Source organism: Blastomyces gilchristii (assembly GCF_000003855.2).
Source record: "Blastomyces gilchristii SLH14081 genomic scaffold supercont1.3, whole genome shotgun sequence".
Classification (NCBI taxonomy): domain Eukaryota; kingdom Fungi; phylum Ascomycota; class Eurotiomycetes; order Onygenales; family Ajellomycetaceae; genus Blastomyces; species Blastomyces gilchristii.
The window spans coordinates 1990715-2007253 of NW_003101680.1; the positions used below are offsets into that span (position 1 = coordinate 1990715).

General features: G+C 46.2%; 5 protein-coding genes across 6 annotated transcripts; 3 read left to right on the top strand and 2 right to left on the bottom strand.

The window, feature by feature from the left end:
• Positions 1–1084: 1084 nt before the first annotated feature.
• BDBG_02143 (WD repeat protein) lies at positions 1085–7478 on the bottom strand. Its single transcript, XM_031720668.1, has 4 exons — positions 7179–7478; positions 3703–7118; positions 3078–3627; positions 1085–3007 (listed from the first exon to the last, which is right to left on the bottom strand). Exons 1-2 carry the CDS (start codon positions 7393–7395, stop codon positions 5182–5184), a joined length of 2154 nt encoding a protein of 717 aa, XP_031576898.1. The 5' UTR covers positions 7396–7478; the 3' UTR covers positions 1085–3007; positions 3078–3627; positions 3703–5181.
• BDBG_02141 (uncharacterized protein) lies at positions 1882–3706 on the top strand. The gene is made up of 4 exons (XM_002627424.2): positions 1882–2578; positions 2638–2810; positions 2879–2982; positions 3086–3706. The coding sequence occupies exons 1-4, from the start codon at positions 2473–2475 to the stop codon at positions 3501–3503; spliced, it is 801 nt and encodes a 266-aa protein (XP_002627470.1). The 5' UTR covers positions 1882–2472; the 3' UTR covers positions 3504–3706.
• On the top strand, positions 4032–5083 carry BDBG_02142 (enoyl-CoA hydratase; the record flags this gene model as incomplete). The annotated part of the gene is made up of 3 exons (XM_002627425.1): positions 4032–4292; positions 4478–4537; positions 4619–5083. 3 exons carry the CDS (start codon positions 4032–4034, stop codon positions 5081–5083), a joined length of 786 nt encoding a protein of 261 aa, XP_002627471.1.
• A 143-nt stretch (positions 7479–7621) lies between the features above and the next one.
• BDBG_02144 (uncharacterized protein) lies at positions 7622–12959 on the top strand. Its single transcript, XM_031720669.1, has 5 exons — positions 7622–8033; positions 8091–8373; positions 8432–11380; positions 11442–12092; positions 12155–12959. The coding sequence occupies exons 1-5, from the start codon at positions 7992–7994 to the stop codon at positions 12823–12825; spliced, it is 4596 nt and encodes a 1531-aa protein (XP_031576899.1). The 5' UTR covers positions 7622–7991; the 3' UTR covers positions 12826–12959.
• Positions 12960–12978: 19 nt separating this feature from the next.
• BDBG_02145 lies at positions 12979–15934 on the bottom strand. Of its 2 annotated transcripts, XM_031720670.1 has the most exons (10): positions 15538–15934; positions 15340–15454; positions 15181–15226; positions 14978–15098; positions 14769–14913; positions 14508–14697; positions 14180–14420; positions 13692–14101; positions 13561–13608; positions 12979–13423 (listed from the first exon to the last, which is right to left on the bottom strand). In XM_031720670.1, exons 1-10 carry the CDS (start codon positions 15837–15839, stop codon positions 13260–13262), a joined length of 1782 nt encoding a protein of 593 aa, XP_031576900.1. In that variant the 5' UTR covers positions 15840–15934; the 3' UTR covers positions 12979–13259. The 2 variants fall into 2 exon arrangements, with proteins under 2 accessions (XP_031576900.1, XP_031576901.1); XM_031720671.1 differs by having other exon boundaries at positions 13561–14101.
• Positions 15935–16539: the final 605 nt, after the last annotated feature.

Below are 16539 nucleotides of genomic sequence, written 5' to 3' on the forward strand. Positions count from 1 at the left end.
CAACGAGTTTGGCAACTGGTCCATGGGCAACGAGGAATAGAAATGGTGATTCCGACTAGGCAAATTTAGGAAGCCGTTGAGAGGAATCCCGGGCGCTGAAGAAGCAACCCGTGTGGACAAGCCTGCATCACGGCACTATGCATTTTTCATGCATTCAAGGGTGTACAACTATAATTTCCGTTCCGAAGAATCTTTCGAGCGCCGAGATTAGGTCTGCGTAATTAATGCCTCGAAGATTTCGGCGATCAACCCTATTACAGCCCCTGAAACACCTCGTACTGTTGTAACACGAGAAGTTGATAAGCAGAGTAACAGAACACGACGATTAGTAGAAAAGAAGGAAAGGTATTGTATTATCTTCCTCACACGGACGAAACACGCGATCAGTTAACAATTCCAATTGTCCTATCTCCAGTCCACGTTTTATGTGGATCATAGTCATTGTGGTAGCCGTTGTTATCTAGACATTTTCCAGATGCAATCATCCCATGGAAACATTTGTCTAAATTGCTGTGAACAGGTATCTGACTTCCTGAATCCAGCAGTGCTTGTGTATCCTAGAGTGTATGTAAGCCCGCGCTTTGGGGTAGGGGTTAAATAGGTCAGTGGCCTGGAAGCGGAGCGGGAGCCATCGGGCTTCGTTATTGGCCAAAAACATGTAGCGCATGTTAGAAAGGCATGCTCGAAATTTGATGTTCTTTGTTCTTACAGGCCGTTTGATGTTTGCGCAATAGCTAACGGCTGATATCACGGCCCATAACGTGATACATTGATGTTGTGTTCCGTGTCGCCCATTGGTAGCATCAACCTCGGCGAGATTTCTATTCCGGCGATTTAAATATATATTTGACTGGGCCCTCCCCGCGTTCCTTGGACACAAAAATGGTCTGGCCTAGACTTATAGAGCGTCGAACAAAAACGGGAAGTTCTGGGGGTTGCTCCATTCCTGCTATCGATCCTTGTCCAAAATTTCCAAAAGGAATATTGAACAGCAAGTCGGTCACTTCTACGATTCGCGAGCCATTGAATCATGTATCAGATATCGTTAGAGGTCTGTCAAATAACCGGTTAGTTATGATTTCACTACTGCAACAGATGACGCGGTTAAAAGGCGACAGGGGTGGGTGCTTTATGAGTGAGATTTGATACCGAGGTACGACAAAACAACATCGTACTTTTGCAGAACAACAACAATATTGCTCCTACGGTGGATACATTTAGGTTTAATAATAGTAAACCGTTGGACATGGCTGAGTATCCGGAGAATTTGTGGACGGGAGATCGACGGTCGGACGTAGAGATGTGGTGATCAGTGAATAATTGACATCATTCATGAGGCGGTCTCATTCAGGGCCAGGTATTAAATCCATGGTGGTTCAATACTTCCATTCTAGTAATACGCCCTTGCTGTTGAAATAATGGAGTTTATCGCCACAATAAATTTCTGGCACATGAAAATGTCACTATACCAGGGGGGTGTGGCTTTTTCAATGTCAGAAACTGGAACATGCCGCGCCGCTAACTCCATCCTGGTAGAAGCCATGTTGACATGCACCAAGACAACTCCCAGAAAAAATTTTAGCGTGATGTGAATATATGAACGGTTGTAACTGCGAAGAAGTTGCATGAAGAAATCTCCAGCGCTCCCTCTTCATCCTCGCTTGTTCGTAAACTGGGTATGAATACGAAAGCCCCAACGACGCAAACCGATGCCGAAAGTGGCCGACATGGAAGATATCATTTCATAGAATGAACCATCCACCCCGCCCTCGATAGTAAGTTTTGAAGCATGAATCCTTGTGGGGTGTAACTTGGCCCGGATTTCCTAACGGTATTGGTAATGAAAGCCGCGGCTGTATTCTTGGCCGGGTACCATTTATGGCTTCTTCCAGTTTCCGTGAAATCCGTCGAAAATAATTATTGACTGTTAAGTCAACCAAGAGAGCGGTGTGTATGCGCCATGAAGAACCAGTTGAAGAACAGACACGCGCGTTTCGCGCATGGAGCCGCCTCTTCCCTCAAACGACACGACATTGCGACCTGCAACAGAGCGTCCTTTGACTATTTCCGACCATAAATCTGGTATGAGGTAATGAACACACTGGCAATTGTGCACGGGACGGATGTTGAGCCATGTTCAACCTGAAGTGACAAGGGTCAGAAGAATATTTCCCCACCGCAGTGGTCAATCCTTGTCGGTGCCATCTTACAACCCTCAAAATAAACTACTCTGTATCGCCCCTAAAAGTGTCTAGTAGGAGAATTGAGGTGAGTGGCCACCTGGCGTATGTCCATATTATGCTTGTATATAAATATATTCCGCCTTCCCACTTTTTAAAACAGGTAGAATCAACCTTAAATCACCTCGTATTTCAAACATCAACCCTGGATAAAATTGGCAATAATATAATAATATAAAACGCACCATTACCACTTATTCCCTTCCTTGGACAAGATTTGATCGCGACTGCAATGAACGGGATTGAGGGTTATGCTGCAGCCAATGGTGGTCCGAGTCGGGCTCGGGTGGCGCCCGTGAAAGTGCTCTGTCTTGGGCCTCCAAGAGCAGGGGCAAATTGTGCGTTAAGATCGTACTGTCGAATGTGATCGCGTGCTAACGGAGTCTCATCTGTGCAGCGATCCACGCTGCCCTAGGGATGCTGGGATATCATGACATATACTATTTCACGTCATCTATCAATGACCGAACACGAGATACACAAGCATGGCTCGAAGCATTTGACACAGTATTTGAAGGGAAAGAGACCTTCAAGAAGGGGGATTTTGATCGTTTATTCGAAGGCTGCCAGGTGAGAAACAGAGATCACAATGGAATTCTTTGGTGATGCCCATCTGACACTCAGCTGCTGGTAACTAGGCTGTTGTTGGGCGCCCATGTTGTGCGTTTGCCCCACAGTTGATTAAGGCATACCCGGAGGCAAAGGTAATCCTGAACACGCGTGATGTTGATGAATGGTACATGTAAGTCACCGCTGGGTTCCTTTGCCTGTTTTCCTGTTATCAAAGGCGCTTCTCCAGGGAGGCCTTTCGGCACTTAGAAGACATCATTGACTTACGTAACCAGGTCCTGGGCCAAGCTCATCAAAGCGAAGATGGCCCAAGAACAAAAAGAAAGTAAAGTGAATCCTGATATTGAAGATCCGCAGAAATTAGCTGCAAAAATGTTGCGGGATAAAATTTTGTATGCTTTCTTTAGAGGCGATTTCTTAAATACGGCAAAGGCGGCATTCAAGACCCATTTCAATGAAATCTGCGAGCTCGTACCAAAAGACAAGCTGTTGATATATGATATCAAGGAAGGGTGGAATCCTCTGTGTGAATTCCTTGGGAAACCTGTTCCCTCGGAGCCATACCCTGGACATGATAGTTTAGAAGTTTTCGGAGAAAAGGTGCCCAGTCAGGCCAAGGGAAAAGCAGGGGAACTGAAGCCGCTCCACCACGCCGTGGTGGCAGCACCAAAGGGAGCTGGTGTTGAAGCTTAGAAAAAGCCTGGTGTCAGAATCGCTGTATGAATACCCGTTTTATGATGTGACAAAAATTGAGTTTCCTGGCTATTTCTGCATCTAATTCTATTCACCATAAATAGTTTGGCTAAATGTTGTTAAACTAGGGTAGAATTATTAGTCGCCGCAGGATACGTGACAGAAAGTTAGAATAATGATGAATATATCTTCATCTTACCAGGAACACATTTTAGCGTATTCATTATGGAGGCGAGGTTTCAATTGCATCTATTGACTTGAGGATGAGCGGTTACGGTTGTTGTTGACAGCTGAAGAATGAACTTATTTAGATCCGCGCCGAGGTTCATTATTTAAATATTGCATGGATCGATCCCGTAACTCACTCACTGGCCGACACATCAACTTCGACATCAAACAATTAAAAAACACAATTGCAGAGAATAGCCGGTGCATTCTTTGTTTTGATATATTGTGCTTCTCTTGCTCTTAGTGACTTGCCCACCAATAATAATACCCTTTGCCAAATACCGTCACAGTAGCCGCATCATGACGTACCGAAACCTCACTCTTTCCCGCATCCCGAACGCCCCGTCCAACTCATCGACTGCAAAGGACGACCCCCAAATATACCTGATTACTCTCCAAAAGGCTCCCGAGAATCGCATTGCGACCGCCTTTGCGCAGGAGATTATCCGCGCTTTGCGAGATGTGGAGCGCATGGTTGACGCTGCCGGGAAGGACGAGCGAGGAGCTGGGGTAGGCGCGGCGGTGATTATACGGGGGGAGGGGGAGAAGTTTTGGAGTACGGTTAGTGCTTTTCGGGTGGAATTTAGAATGGAATGGCTGGAGAACTGCGGTTCTTATTTATTTTGAGATATGCGTTGTAAATTGTTTGATTTAGCAATATCTACTGCTTTGAAAAAAAGTTTTGCGATTTAGCAACTATGGAGAAGTCTAACTTAAAAACGAGCTGTATTTGTTGATTGCAATAGGGCTTGGATCTGGATGAAGCAGAGAGGAACCCTTTCTCAAATACAGACGGCTACTTTCCGGTTAGTTCACCTCCCTAGCCAGCACCGTAAGCGGTGACGAATATGATATTTCCCTCCGACTAATCCTATATTCGATGCCAGCTCCTACATACGCTTCTCGACTACCCATATCCAACAATAGCCCTGCTGAACGGGCATACATTTGGCGGAGCGTGTCCACTAGCCCTTGCGCACGACTATCGAATCATGAACTCCCGCCGTGGATTTTTCTCCATGCCGCCCGTTAACATCGGCGTTCACTTTCCTGGAATCGGATCCCTAGCACATCTGAAACTCCGTCCAGAAATTGCGCGAAGGATGTTGCTAGAAGCACATAAATGGACAGGGAAAGAGGCGCTGGCGGACGGAATTGTAGATCAAATAGCCGAACCAGGGGATATGCTGGATGCCGCCATTGAAACCGCACGAAAGTGGGCACCCAAGGCGAAGATGGGAGTGTATGCCGTGTTGCGACAGGAACTATGGGGCGAAGCTGCTCGGATCTTCCAAAGCATCAGCTACGTCCATCACCGCAGGACTGTTTTGCCTCCCAAGGTGAAAATCTGACCCCATGTTACATAATGTAATATCATATAACATTATCCCACACAAGAAATATATTGCCAGATTATGCACAAACGATGCACACAGCCGTTCGTTTCCAATCACATTCTACGGAACGTGTTGCCCGATGCGCTCCTACGATCCTTTGAGTGTTTCGAAGATCCATTACTTTCAGGGACAATTGCCGGCTTGGGGCGAGATTTTGGCTGGGGGGCAAATGTGACTATCTTTTCTCCCACTGCAGTATTCTTGGACGGGCGCTCTTTCGTTCGTGACTTATGTACCCTTGACTCAAAGGACCTATCACGCGCTTGAGTAGTTTTAGTTGACGATGATACTTGCATCCGTGGAGGACGCTTGGTCTTTCTGTAGGAGACTGTAGATATGCGGCCAGAAGCCTTGGCTTTGGCCGGCTTTTCATCTTCGCTCGACTCATCATCCTCGGAGCTAGATGCAGGCACCTCATCAATAGCCTCCTCTTCGACGGCAGTTAACCCTCTCTCCGGTCTGGGATCAGTAGTTGTAACCGCAGTGCTTGGGTTTAATTCACGGAATTCCCTCGATGTCTCATCGACAGCGAAGTCTTCATCCTCGAACAGCTTAGCGAATCGAGAATCGGTAAGCGGGTTGTCTGAGCGGCTGGGTTGAGAAGGCTTAGCTTCAGCAGCATCGGCCATTTCCTCATCACCGCCATGCTCCAGAACACGCTGAGCTCGTCGTCGCTCATTCCGGTCTTCTCTCTCAAGAAACTTCTCCGCAAGTTTCTTATTCACCTTCACCGAGATCTTCTTTTTGCCCCGGATCCGACTTTCGCGTTCTTGATCGATTTTCTCCTTCACCCGTTTCGCTCTTTCTTCTTCCCAAACAAACGGATTGGAAATTAACCGCGCCTCCTCGTATAGCCTTTGCGCAACGAAGTATCCATGCATGTAGGGCCGTAAAAGCGTAGTTCTGCCAATCAAATGGTCCAGGTTGAGACTCCGTAGTTGTTGGACTGTCAAGAACTTAAAATTATCATAAACAGAGCCCGCTTGGCCAGTAAAGGCGTGAGGATCGTTGGGATCCTCAGCCATTTCCTCCACAATGTTATCTAGGAACGCACACCATTGCGGGGCGGGTCCAAGCTGGGGAATAAAGAATGCGTGTTGCTGTCGCCCTTCGTTGGCAGTTAGAAGCATACCGCTGTCTTTACACCAGGCCACGCTATTTATATCAACTGCCGGTTCCACGGAGGTCCAGGGCTTTCCATCCCGAGCGTCCCATATCTTAATAATCCGCTTATCTGAAGTGAGGATCTTGGGCTCCAAGGTTTGTTCACGCGTTGCAATCGTTGGAGTGAGGAAATTAATGGTGTGGATCGGATATCCATATCCTTGGTCCTTTTTCAAGAGCGGTGTTGGGGATCGGAGGTCGAACAGGTGCACAAGGCCTTGGGAAGACCCAGTAGCGAGCGTCAATCCAGATCGATGGAATTCAAGGGCGGTGATCTCTGATTTAGTCTCGCTAAGCTGGGAGTCCGAAGGTGGGACCAAAATGCCTGCCCTGGCTCTAGCTCTCGGATCCCATAGCTCCACAGTTCCAATGGATGTTCCGAACGCGAGAAGGTTGTGACTCTCTTCAGCAATTGCGGCAGTGTTCACGCTGCCAGTGTTGATTCCCCCTTGCAGGGCTCCGCCACCAGCAGAAGAAAAGTCATCACCACCAACCTCAACTTCATAGGATTTCATGTACCGCCCTTGTTCTAAATTCAGCCTATACACTTCGCCCATGCCATCTTGATTAACACCGACGGATGGTATGAGCGCTTCCGCTGATTGTCTGTCGTATATCAAGTCACGACCATACCTGGGCAATCGGGTGGTGTAGTGGCAACCCGAGGGAGTATGAAACTCTAATGATCGATCTGCCTGTAGGTGCAAGGATTTTGAATAATCTGACGACAATAGTAGAAATGTGGTATTCAAGGAAACGGTGTGACGAGCAAAGGAGAGCGATAAATGCGGTAGGTAATGGGTATGTATCTGCGGCTTGTATGTGCCTGTTGTTTGTTATAATCAGCGAAATTGTCCTTTGCGTAAATAGAAAACCCGGGGCATACCGGTACTCATAACCCATTGACCATCCTCACTAACACGGATACATTGACTGGCTTCCTCGAACTCGAAGTCTTGGAGAAGCTCAACCCTGTTGGCGTATTCTGGGTCTTTCTTGAGGCTTCGCTTCCGTTTTCTAGCAAGCCATTCTGGAAGCGGTCTGGCGGTTGAGGAACCGGATATAGTGTACACAGGGACACTGGAGGAATTTGACAGCTTCATAGCTGCAAGACTTTGAATAGTTCCTCCAAATCCACGAAATGTTGAGTATTATTTCAGATGTCCAACAAAATCCGCAATTTCGATTGTTTAACTTGAAAAAAAGTTGAATTAAACTGTTTGACTTAGAGGCAAACATACCAAGAGATCCATTCGTAGGGAACTAACTAGCCCGATTTGGCTGCGGCTCTCCCGGGCGCCAAGCTTTGATGCTCTGGGGAATCTCCGTTCAATATCAAACCCGCAACCGGGTTGTTGCGTCTATGGAAGAAATGGACCATGTTCAAGGCCACCTCTTCTATTGCATAGGATTTCCACATCCAATATGTCTGTTGCCGGTCCCATATAAAGACTGTCTCTATCGTCACTTCAATTTTGCGCGGCTTGGCATCCTTCCACAATATCCAACAAACCACGACAGGCCCGATCTGTATAGATCGCCGTCTAACCCAGCAGAGTATTTGACCCTAAGCTTAGTGTATGCATCATTATCATACTTTCGATATGCATCTTGACCTAGTGGTATTACTCCATGAAAGCCTTTCTATGCCGTTGGCCAACTGAGGGTTTTTCCCAACGTCTCCAGGGACTTGCCCCTCATGGATTTCCCAGCAGGTGCGCTCACAAACTTCCGAGTTATTGTAAGTGAAATTGTAGGCTGCGCCTGTTGTTCTATGTTTACTAATAGTCACGGGAAGGACGACTTCTTCGATATATTCTGGAGAATCTACTCCATAGTAGCACCGGAATCGGACGGGTCACAGTTTGGGCCCGTGGAAAGCTCAACTCTGAGGAACTCAAACGAAATATGGAGTTCCTTATTTGCCTTGCGAAATGCAGGCTGTCTTGTTTCACAGTTGGCTGATAGACCCGAATTATGGATATTTTCCGCCAGCCCAGACTTTGATGCCCTGGCGCGGGCGTCAGGGAACCACCAGCCTCGCGAGGGTCTGATTGTTGCTGGGAATGCAACATTCCTAAGTATAATTTCCATATCTATTGCGTTTTACATATGGCACACACTAATTTCATGAATCAGACGTCGCATCTGGTGTTAACACAGCAGCGGAGATCAAACAGCATCTACTATCTGGTCCTAGTTCCAGCATTTTTAACGGTGCGGCAACGCAGAATAGGTTATCACCTCACGTCGGTGAATATTCACAGTTGCAAAACCTTGCAACTTATTCTGCTTTCCATGAGGCTCTTTTATCTTCTATTTCCAAAACTGTCACCCTCCAATTCACAAGACAACAAAAGGTAGTTCCACTTGGGACTCGAACTCTCTACGCTTCTCTCAATGAGAACGAGTATCAAGGCGGAGAGGATTCACCACTTGCGCGAAAGTCTACACCATTCCTTTCCACCCTTGATATAAACCTGACATCTAAAGGTAGACTCGTTATCTCCCTTAGCACTCTCCCGCAGCCCGGATTGGAGCAGTTACATCATGATTCAGAATCTGATATAATTGCTACCCGCCTGAACGATGATGTCTGGCTAGCGCCTTCAGGGACGCTGTGTAGGCTCACGTCGACTAGCGAATATCAATCGAGTCTATCAAATGTGGTTTCCCCAGATCCTATGGGAACCACTCCACACCATGCTGAACTGCCAGCTGACAAAATAAATGCTAATAAACGAGAATGGAAGAAAAATGTGTCTGAATGGCTCAAAATGTTTGGCCTGCACCTAAACAACCCGGAATCGGAGTTTTGGGTTGAAGTCGAAGTTAACGTATCAGACCGACCGTTTTGTGACCTGTTTTCCAAATCAGCGTTGAATCACCAAAAATCGTCTCCTTTTATCCGAATTTTATGGCCCGGAAGACTATGTTTCACTAGGTCGCGGTCTAAGTTGACCGCCCCTGCCAATCCCACTGAGTTCTTCTCCGGCCAATCTGAGAGCCCATTGCAATTCGCGGAAAGATGGGTCAAAGAGGTTTGTTGGATCAGCCAACCCATCGATAAACATAAATCCTCGGACGATCAAAGTGGGCTCGAAAACCAACAGCTCAAACGCTCAGAACCATCTCCCCTGAGACTTGACCGTTCAGACATGCCAGAAAGCTTAGCAAGGACTATTAACATGCCAGAAGCACAACTTGCGAGCGCTGTATATCCCACCCCACCAGGTGGTGCACTCGCCCAATATATGGGAGCAGGCAGCATATCTGAGAGACTTGGAACATCTACCATTGACACATTAAGTTACGCACCTACCCAAACTGAATCAATCTATAACGAGGCGGGTGGACCCACAACATATTTTCGTGGGAATTCAGAGATTTTGCCAACCGCCTTGGACCCGGCGTCATCCGAACTTGGAATTGGATCGGGTCTTTATGATACTGCGGCTGACGAAGAATTTTTTGGGGATATGGATGTCGCGAACTTCGACACCAAGGGCATTACGGAGGCAGATTTTAACTTTTTCGATGAACCCGACTTTACTGGACTGACCGACAATCTTGATATGCAAACCGAGGAACCAGAGTTAGCGCAACAACATGCCGAATCGAATTTAGCTACACCATATAATTCTAATACTGCAATGTCGATAGCAGAACCTAACCCATCAAACACTAATCAGGGTCACCTCATAACAACTAAAAACGGGAATGGCAGAATCAAACACTCTGGCGTCAGCCCCTTGAATACAACCGCAGCCGAGGGTCAAATATCCGAGGGAATTACTCAGCCCCGTCAGCTTATTCTAACAGATGGCCTCAGGAGGCGGCCAATGAGTCCGCCTCTTAGCCCGGTTCAAATCAAAAAGATCTTGTCTCCTGACGTATCGTCACCTCTACCTTCGAAACCATTGAATTCAAAGATCTCTAAATCGTGTCCAGCAAAGAATCAGTATAGTCCCGTCATATTTCAGCCGACACTGTGGACCTCGGACAAAAAATATAGAATGGATGGAAGATTTTGGTTCACCCCTGGAAGTCAACATATAACACGTAACTTGCGAAGCTATCCATCTGATATCCCAACGATTGGCTTTCCACAAAAAGGAAAGAATGTCAGACCGAAACCTCCGTCAATCCATACATCATCTGGCCCTCTTGTCTCTGATAACGCCCCAGAGATAGACTTACAATCCCCATCAACATCATCCTATGGTTCAAGCGATTATGACAGCGACACAGATCGTGGATCGAACGCAAGTTCACCGCATATTATACAATTTCACTCGAAGAGAAAGCGTGATTCTGAAGGTGGTGGAAATTCTACGCCATCACATTTAGAAAGGCTTACACAAGCCTCTGATGTGGACAATGGGACCCTTAATGAACATGAACTCGCGTTATTAAGTATTTTCATCTCTGGAGCAGTCGACTGGCCATTAGCGGGATACTTTTCCAGAATACAAAACGACGTGTTTCCAGTGTTTTCGCGAAGAGAAGATCTCCTCCAGACAGCGCAGTTGGTTGTTGACCAAGTTACTCAATCAAGCTTCTGTCATGTCCATGATGATTTATATATGCCGGAATGGGTGGACTGGGACGATGTACTGTCACAAAGTTTATTTGACAACACCGATGGCTTGGGTCACATGTCTAAATTGGATTTGAGAAGTTACACAACTTTGGAAGACGGCTCTAATCCGCGGAAAGAAGTCCCTTCTATCAGGCCAAGTATTCCCGGTTCTATATACAAGATATCCTCCCCTCATGTTAAAGTTCACCGCGGAAACAGCTATTTGGAAATTTTACCGCCTGCCATCGGCTTCTGGGAGACATTTGGACTAGAGCCACTCCAAGGGGAAAAGAATATCATACCCTTTTGTATTTACCCCCCAAATGTCAGTGAGGCAGCGGATGCATTCATGGAGAGATTGACCCTGGTATATTCTAGCGGCAATTTTGGAAGCCATTCTCGCCCAAAAAAGGCCAACGGACTAGTCCCATGGAGTTTAAATGCTGCTAGTGACCAGGATTACGCTTCCCTCATGCATGCATTAAATGTTTCGTGCGAAATCCTTGGTAAGGGTACAATCTTCCTCGAGTAATGCTGGCCTTATCCCTTATCTAACCGTTTTTCTAGGAAGCGCTTTATCAAACATATTAGCAAGTGACGAAAATGTGGTGATATACATCATAAATCCTTTCGTCTATGATGCGGCTATCGTAGACATTTGTTCGGCATTTTTACGACTATTTCACAAATATGTTGGTGATGCTGACAGGCAGCACACTCGACGTCTCAACGAGCTTGTTCTTCAAATAATTCCATTGGAATTCATTGCGTCACCTGATTCCTTAGTTGTGCCCACTCAGACAGATTATCTCCGCTTGGCACTTGAGGTTTATTCTCGCTGCCCACCAAAGGATAGATCTTCAGACTGGTTGGGGTGCGCCCCTCCTCTCGTGCTTGCGGAACCCGTTCCAAAAGTGGTGCCGTTTCGACTGGCGCCGGAATCCATAACACCGGTAGAAGAAGCCAAATGCCTCCATGTTGCTTACTCACAAAGTGTCGACCAACGCTGGGTAACAGCGGCATGGACAGACAATAGTGGTCGGCACCAAACCGCTCTTTCGTATTGTCTTCGAGAGCGAAATTCTCCAGTCTCCAGGCCTATATCAGAAATCCGAACACAAATTTGGGAGACGACCAAGGATATTATGGACATGTCATCTTCACATTGGCGATTGATCATTGTGAAAGATGAGCCAGTCGATTCTGAGGAGATTGATAGTAAGTATCCTGTCTACACAATCACACGATATGCACTCGTGGCTAACTCAAAGTTCTGTAAGTGTGGAAATCTCTACTGGATCAGTACAATCGCCACAAAGCCATCAAAGTCGAATTGGGCATCGTCAGCGTCAACACAAAACCCGGCTTGTCCCTCAGACTCCCATCATCCCCACTTCAATTCAGCGCTCTAAGCCAACAACCAACCCAGAACGGCCTGTCAACTGTAACACCAGGATCTACCCCCCGACCTGTACCGTCTCCTGATCCATCAGGCCCTGCAGCCACTCCTCCGACAGCAACTACACCCATGTTCGCGGACCAACAGCAAGCGACCCCACCACAACAACAACCACAACAGCTAACCACCGATTCAGACCAAGATACGATTCTCATCGACAAATCAGACGAAACCTGGGGCGTAACACTCTCCCACAGACTCAACAGCTCCTATTCCCTCACGAAATACCAGCCCGCGCTTGCAAGCGGGTACCTACTCCGGCGTTCAGGGACCAGCGACACGGACGGACAGGCGGTAATGACTGTTAATGTAATTTACACTAATTCACGACGACCGATCGACCATTTGTTGAAGGATATCCTGCGTATGTATAGAGAACTCATAACTTTGGCGAGGGTGAGGGGTATCGTTCATGTTCAAGGTAATTTACCACTACCCTGGCATATCATGACTGCGGTCAAGGGGCAGGAGGTATTGTCTTATACATTGTAGTTTGGGGTGTTCTGTGTCATTTTGGATATCCTCTTTTTATTTCTGGAGTATTTTACTTGCTATATCATGGGCTTCTCATTTGCTCAATTTCCTCTGTTTTTCATGGCATTCTTCTTAAATTTCTGATTTTTTTTTTTTTTTTTTTTTTTTTTTTTTTTTTTTTTTTTTTTTTTTTTTAATAGATATTCTTTTCTCTTCTATGTCGATATAATACAATTGGGGTTTGGGTGCGCGCCAAAGAGTCGATGTTCAACGGTTAGTTTTACTCTATTATCCCCTTTTTTGCCTATTCATAATGTTTTCGCTTTCCGATTCTGATTTCCATTCATCTCATGTCCCACATCAACCCAGGAACCCAATAGAAATTTTCTATCCGTTGTATGCCCAATACGCCGGTAAAAACTACCCTAGTGTTTTTGTAAACGGTTGTAAATTTAGGACTCTGGAGGGGCCCCAATATACATATAATTATCCGCATCGATGTTCATAAAGGTAGGCTTTAATTTCAGAGCCAAGAGGTCCTCAATGGCGGATCCATACTTGATGAGTTTATCTTCCCGCCATGCGGTCTGAATTATTCCAATACCGAACGGAATTTCTGCAAGATGAGCGTTAGAACAGGACCCTTCGTGATCGCACTTACGATAAACAGCGGAACAAGGGTAAATAAACTGGTAAACGAGAAAAAAAAAAAAAAAAAAAAAAAAAAAAAAAAAAAAAAAACCCAAATCTTACCGTTCTCGCCGGTAGCGATGCCAACAGGAATCGTGATCATCGGGTATCCTGTACATAGGTATTGGATTAAAACACCGAGGCGAAACCCCAACCTACCAAAGCCACATGGGGATGGAAGGGTTAATAAATACCAGCTTTGGCAGCTACTTGACATCCAACGCCGCTATCAGCTTGAAGCGGGACTAGTAACCCATCAAGCTGCCTGCCATCCCCCCTTGACAAAGCTGCATCAATGCCCTCTTCTCTAGATTTTCGGCGGATATAAGCCAGGGCATGGTGATAGGTCTCATCCATGACTCCTCCAGTTTCCAAACTCATTTCGAAGCTGTCCTGTCCAGATGGCCATGCAGGATGGACACCTGGGCGCCCGCCTTCTTTCTCAGCATGCGTTGCATTGTACTTGACCACATCGTCTAAACTTCTGATATTGTTGGGGTTGGCAGCGAGGTTGCTGAGATAGGTCTTCAAATCATTGTAAAATTCCGTCTTCACTACAGTGAATTGCGATTGTTCTGGGTGGCCTTGCTTGGTGGGATAGTCCCTTTTGTGGATATTTATTTGTTAGAATATGATCTAGCTGGACTGGAAAACAAAGGGAAGGGAAAGGGTGAAAAATTACCAGTCCCATCCACCTGGTGGGATAATTTCCTCCGCGCTTGGGAAATCGGTATACTCAATGACATTTGCTCCGGCTCCTCTTATGCGCTCTATTACCTGTCCAAAAATCTGATATTGCTTTCTAGCCGTTTCTTTCTGCTTGACCTTTTCCCATACTCCCTTCCAGGGTAATCCAAATTGAGCTCCTCGAAGGGCTTCCTTCCCGGAAACAAATGATACAAATGGGGCGGTTGGAAAGCTACCTGTAGACGATACAGTTTGAATGAAGGTTGTCAATCTTGTGGTGGCAACCCCACTGCAACTGTGGCCTGAAATAATTAGAGACTTACGGATATCAAGACGGGCGCCAGTAGGCGAATCGACAATGCCATCTAAAGCAATTGCCGCATCCAGCACTGTTCTCCCAAACGTGCCAACACTATCAAGACTGTGTGATTCGGGAATAACGCCCTTACCACAAGTCAGTCCAACCGTCGGTTTAATGCCAACAATTCCATTGCGATCAGCGGGCACCATTATCTGCATTGAGTATTCATTAATATCCAATCATTGTCCTTGCCATTGTCAGCGTATAGAACAACTCAGCTCACGCTTCCATCAGTCTCAGTGCCTAGGCTGAAAGCGCACATGTTTGATGCGACAGCAACTGCACTTCCACAACTGGAACCCCCTGGATGTTCGGCAAGGTTATAAGGGTTCCGGCATTGGCCGCCTCGAGAGGAATAGCCTTCCGAGCTTCATAACTGTTAGCGAAATCTTCGGCACCGTTTTCTCAATTGAGGTTTCGGCTTCGCCTCACTAGTACGTTGATCTCATTGATGCCCACTCGGACAAATTGGCATGCCCGAGTAAGACGGCACCAGCTCTCCGGAGGAGAGACACGACATGTGCGTCTTCCGGGACGACAGTCCCTACTAGCACTGTAAATCATTGTAGGGATGAGTAAGAGGTTTAATATGTTTAGATGTAAAGGGTAAAATCTGAGTAGCCTCTATAACATACCAGAGGAGCCAGCAGTCGTTCGCATCTTGTCCTTCGTACCCATGGTCTACATGTCATTAGAACCAGACCGTCCCTTGCGGGTAAAAATAGATTCGAATGTACGAGGTGACAATCAAATGTTATTCCCGACAACAAAACGGAGATGGATGTAAAACATACATCCTTAACAAGAAATGGAATCCCATGGAGTAGTCCATGATTTCTCCTCTGCTCCCTTTCGCGATCCATCATCATAGCAATGTCTAGAGCATCGGGATTGACTTCAATTACAGCTCTAGATTCGAAAATAGTCATCGGAGTTAGTCGAAATACATTGTGCTGCCCGTCACCTTTCTATTACAAAAGGAGAAAACTTACTTTAAGACTCGATTGACGCGCCTGATTCTCTCCAAGTAGCACGCTGTCAGGTCATAAACCGAGAACTTCCTGCTCTCGAGACATTTGTGTAGTTGAGGGATAGAAAGCCCCTCAATGTCAACGCTGCGACATAATGGCATGCGAAGATCTACCTCCACCCCTCCTCTCTTGGAACAATTGTTGTCTTCTTTATTCATAGCACCGGTATGAATACTAGCGAATGCCCGAAAGGTCACCCGTGGCCAGCCCAAACCGGGCGGGCGAACATTGAGCAGAGGTTTGACAAGTTTGATGTACACCATAACTTATTCCCGGCATGATTAGGAGAAATTCATCAGTTGCAAAGAAGAAAATATCACCTCTTCCAAGGCATAATCTTGATATTGACACAAAAGGCAGGATCTGTGGAGGTAATTCATTGTCCAAGAATAGTAATTTTACATGTACTGTACGGTAACTACCCATAGTTATATACTTAGGGAAAACGCTGTGTTATGTATGTATGTAACTTATTTCTCTGTCTGATGTCTGTAATCCTAATACCGTAACTTCATCGTAGTTAATAGAGCATGTTAACAACCATAACCCCTATTATTTGTTACTGCTACTAATTACGAGCAACAGCCAGCATCGACATACCACCAACCTCAGCTATTTCATCACATCTCGTCGACACATCATAGTTATTCTCATCCGGTTTTGGCACTGGTACCAAAAATAGAGAAAACTCTCATATTGCATATTACAACTATGTCAAGAGGTCTTGCATAAATCAGTGCTATCATCCAGCATTGTTTGTTGCTGTCTCTCTATCCACCGTTCGGTATTTCATTCAATTCTGCATTTGATTATTCGGCTGAAAATATACGCATGCATTTATTTATATAAAAGTTTCACTAAGTCACTCAATGACAGTGCGCAACACTTTCGTGGAAATCTGTCACTCTTGCATACCAGGGGGCAGGGGGGAGGGGGAGAGGGAGGAGCGGAGAGGGTAAGAAG

Bases quoted from the DNA above. Each gene is read 5' to 3' on its own strand.
- BDBG_02141 (XM_002627424.2), top strand. From the start codon at position 2,473: ATGAACGGGATTGAGGGTTATGCTGCAGCCAATGGTGGTCCGAGTCGG. The intron at 2,811-2,878 runs GTGAGAAACAGA...GCTGGTAACTAG, and splicing joins GTTTATTCGAAGGCTGCCAG to GCTGTTGTTGGGCGCCCATG. The intron at 2,983-3,085 runs GTAAGTCACCGC...TTACGTAACCAG, and splicing joins GATGTTGATGAATGGTACAT to GTCCTGGGCCAAGCTCATCA.
- BDBG_02143 (XM_031720668.1), bottom strand. From the start codon at position 7,395: ATGAAGCTGTCAAATTCCTCCAGTGTCCCTGTGTACACTATATCCGGT. The intron at 7,119-7,178 runs GTATGCCCCGGG...AACAAACAACAG, and splicing joins TCAATGGGTTATGAGTACCG to GCACATACAAGCCGCAGATA.
- BDBG_02144 (XM_031720669.1), top strand. From the start codon at position 7,992: ATGGATTTCCCAGCAGGTGCGCTCACAAACTTCCGAGTTATT. The intron at 8,034-8,090 runs GTAAGTGAAATT...AGTCACGGGAAG, and splicing joins TCACAAACTTCCGAGTTATT to GACGACTTCTTCGATATATT. The intron at 8,374-8,431 runs GTATAATTTCCA...TTCATGAATCAG, and splicing joins TGGGAATGCAACATTCCTAA to ACGTCGCATCTGGTGTTAAC.
- BDBG_02145 (XM_031720670.1), bottom strand. From the start codon at position 15,839: ATGGTGTACATCAAACTTGTCAAACCTCTGCTCAATGTTCGCCCGCCC. The intron at 14,914-14,977 runs GTGAGGCGAAGC...ACAGTTATGAAG, and splicing joins TCAATGAGATCAACGTACTA to CTCGGAAGGCTATTCCTCTC. The intron at 14,421-14,507 runs GTAAGTCTCTAA...TATCGTCTACAG, and splicing joins TGGCGCCCGTCTTGATATCC to GTAGCTTTCCAACCGCCCCA.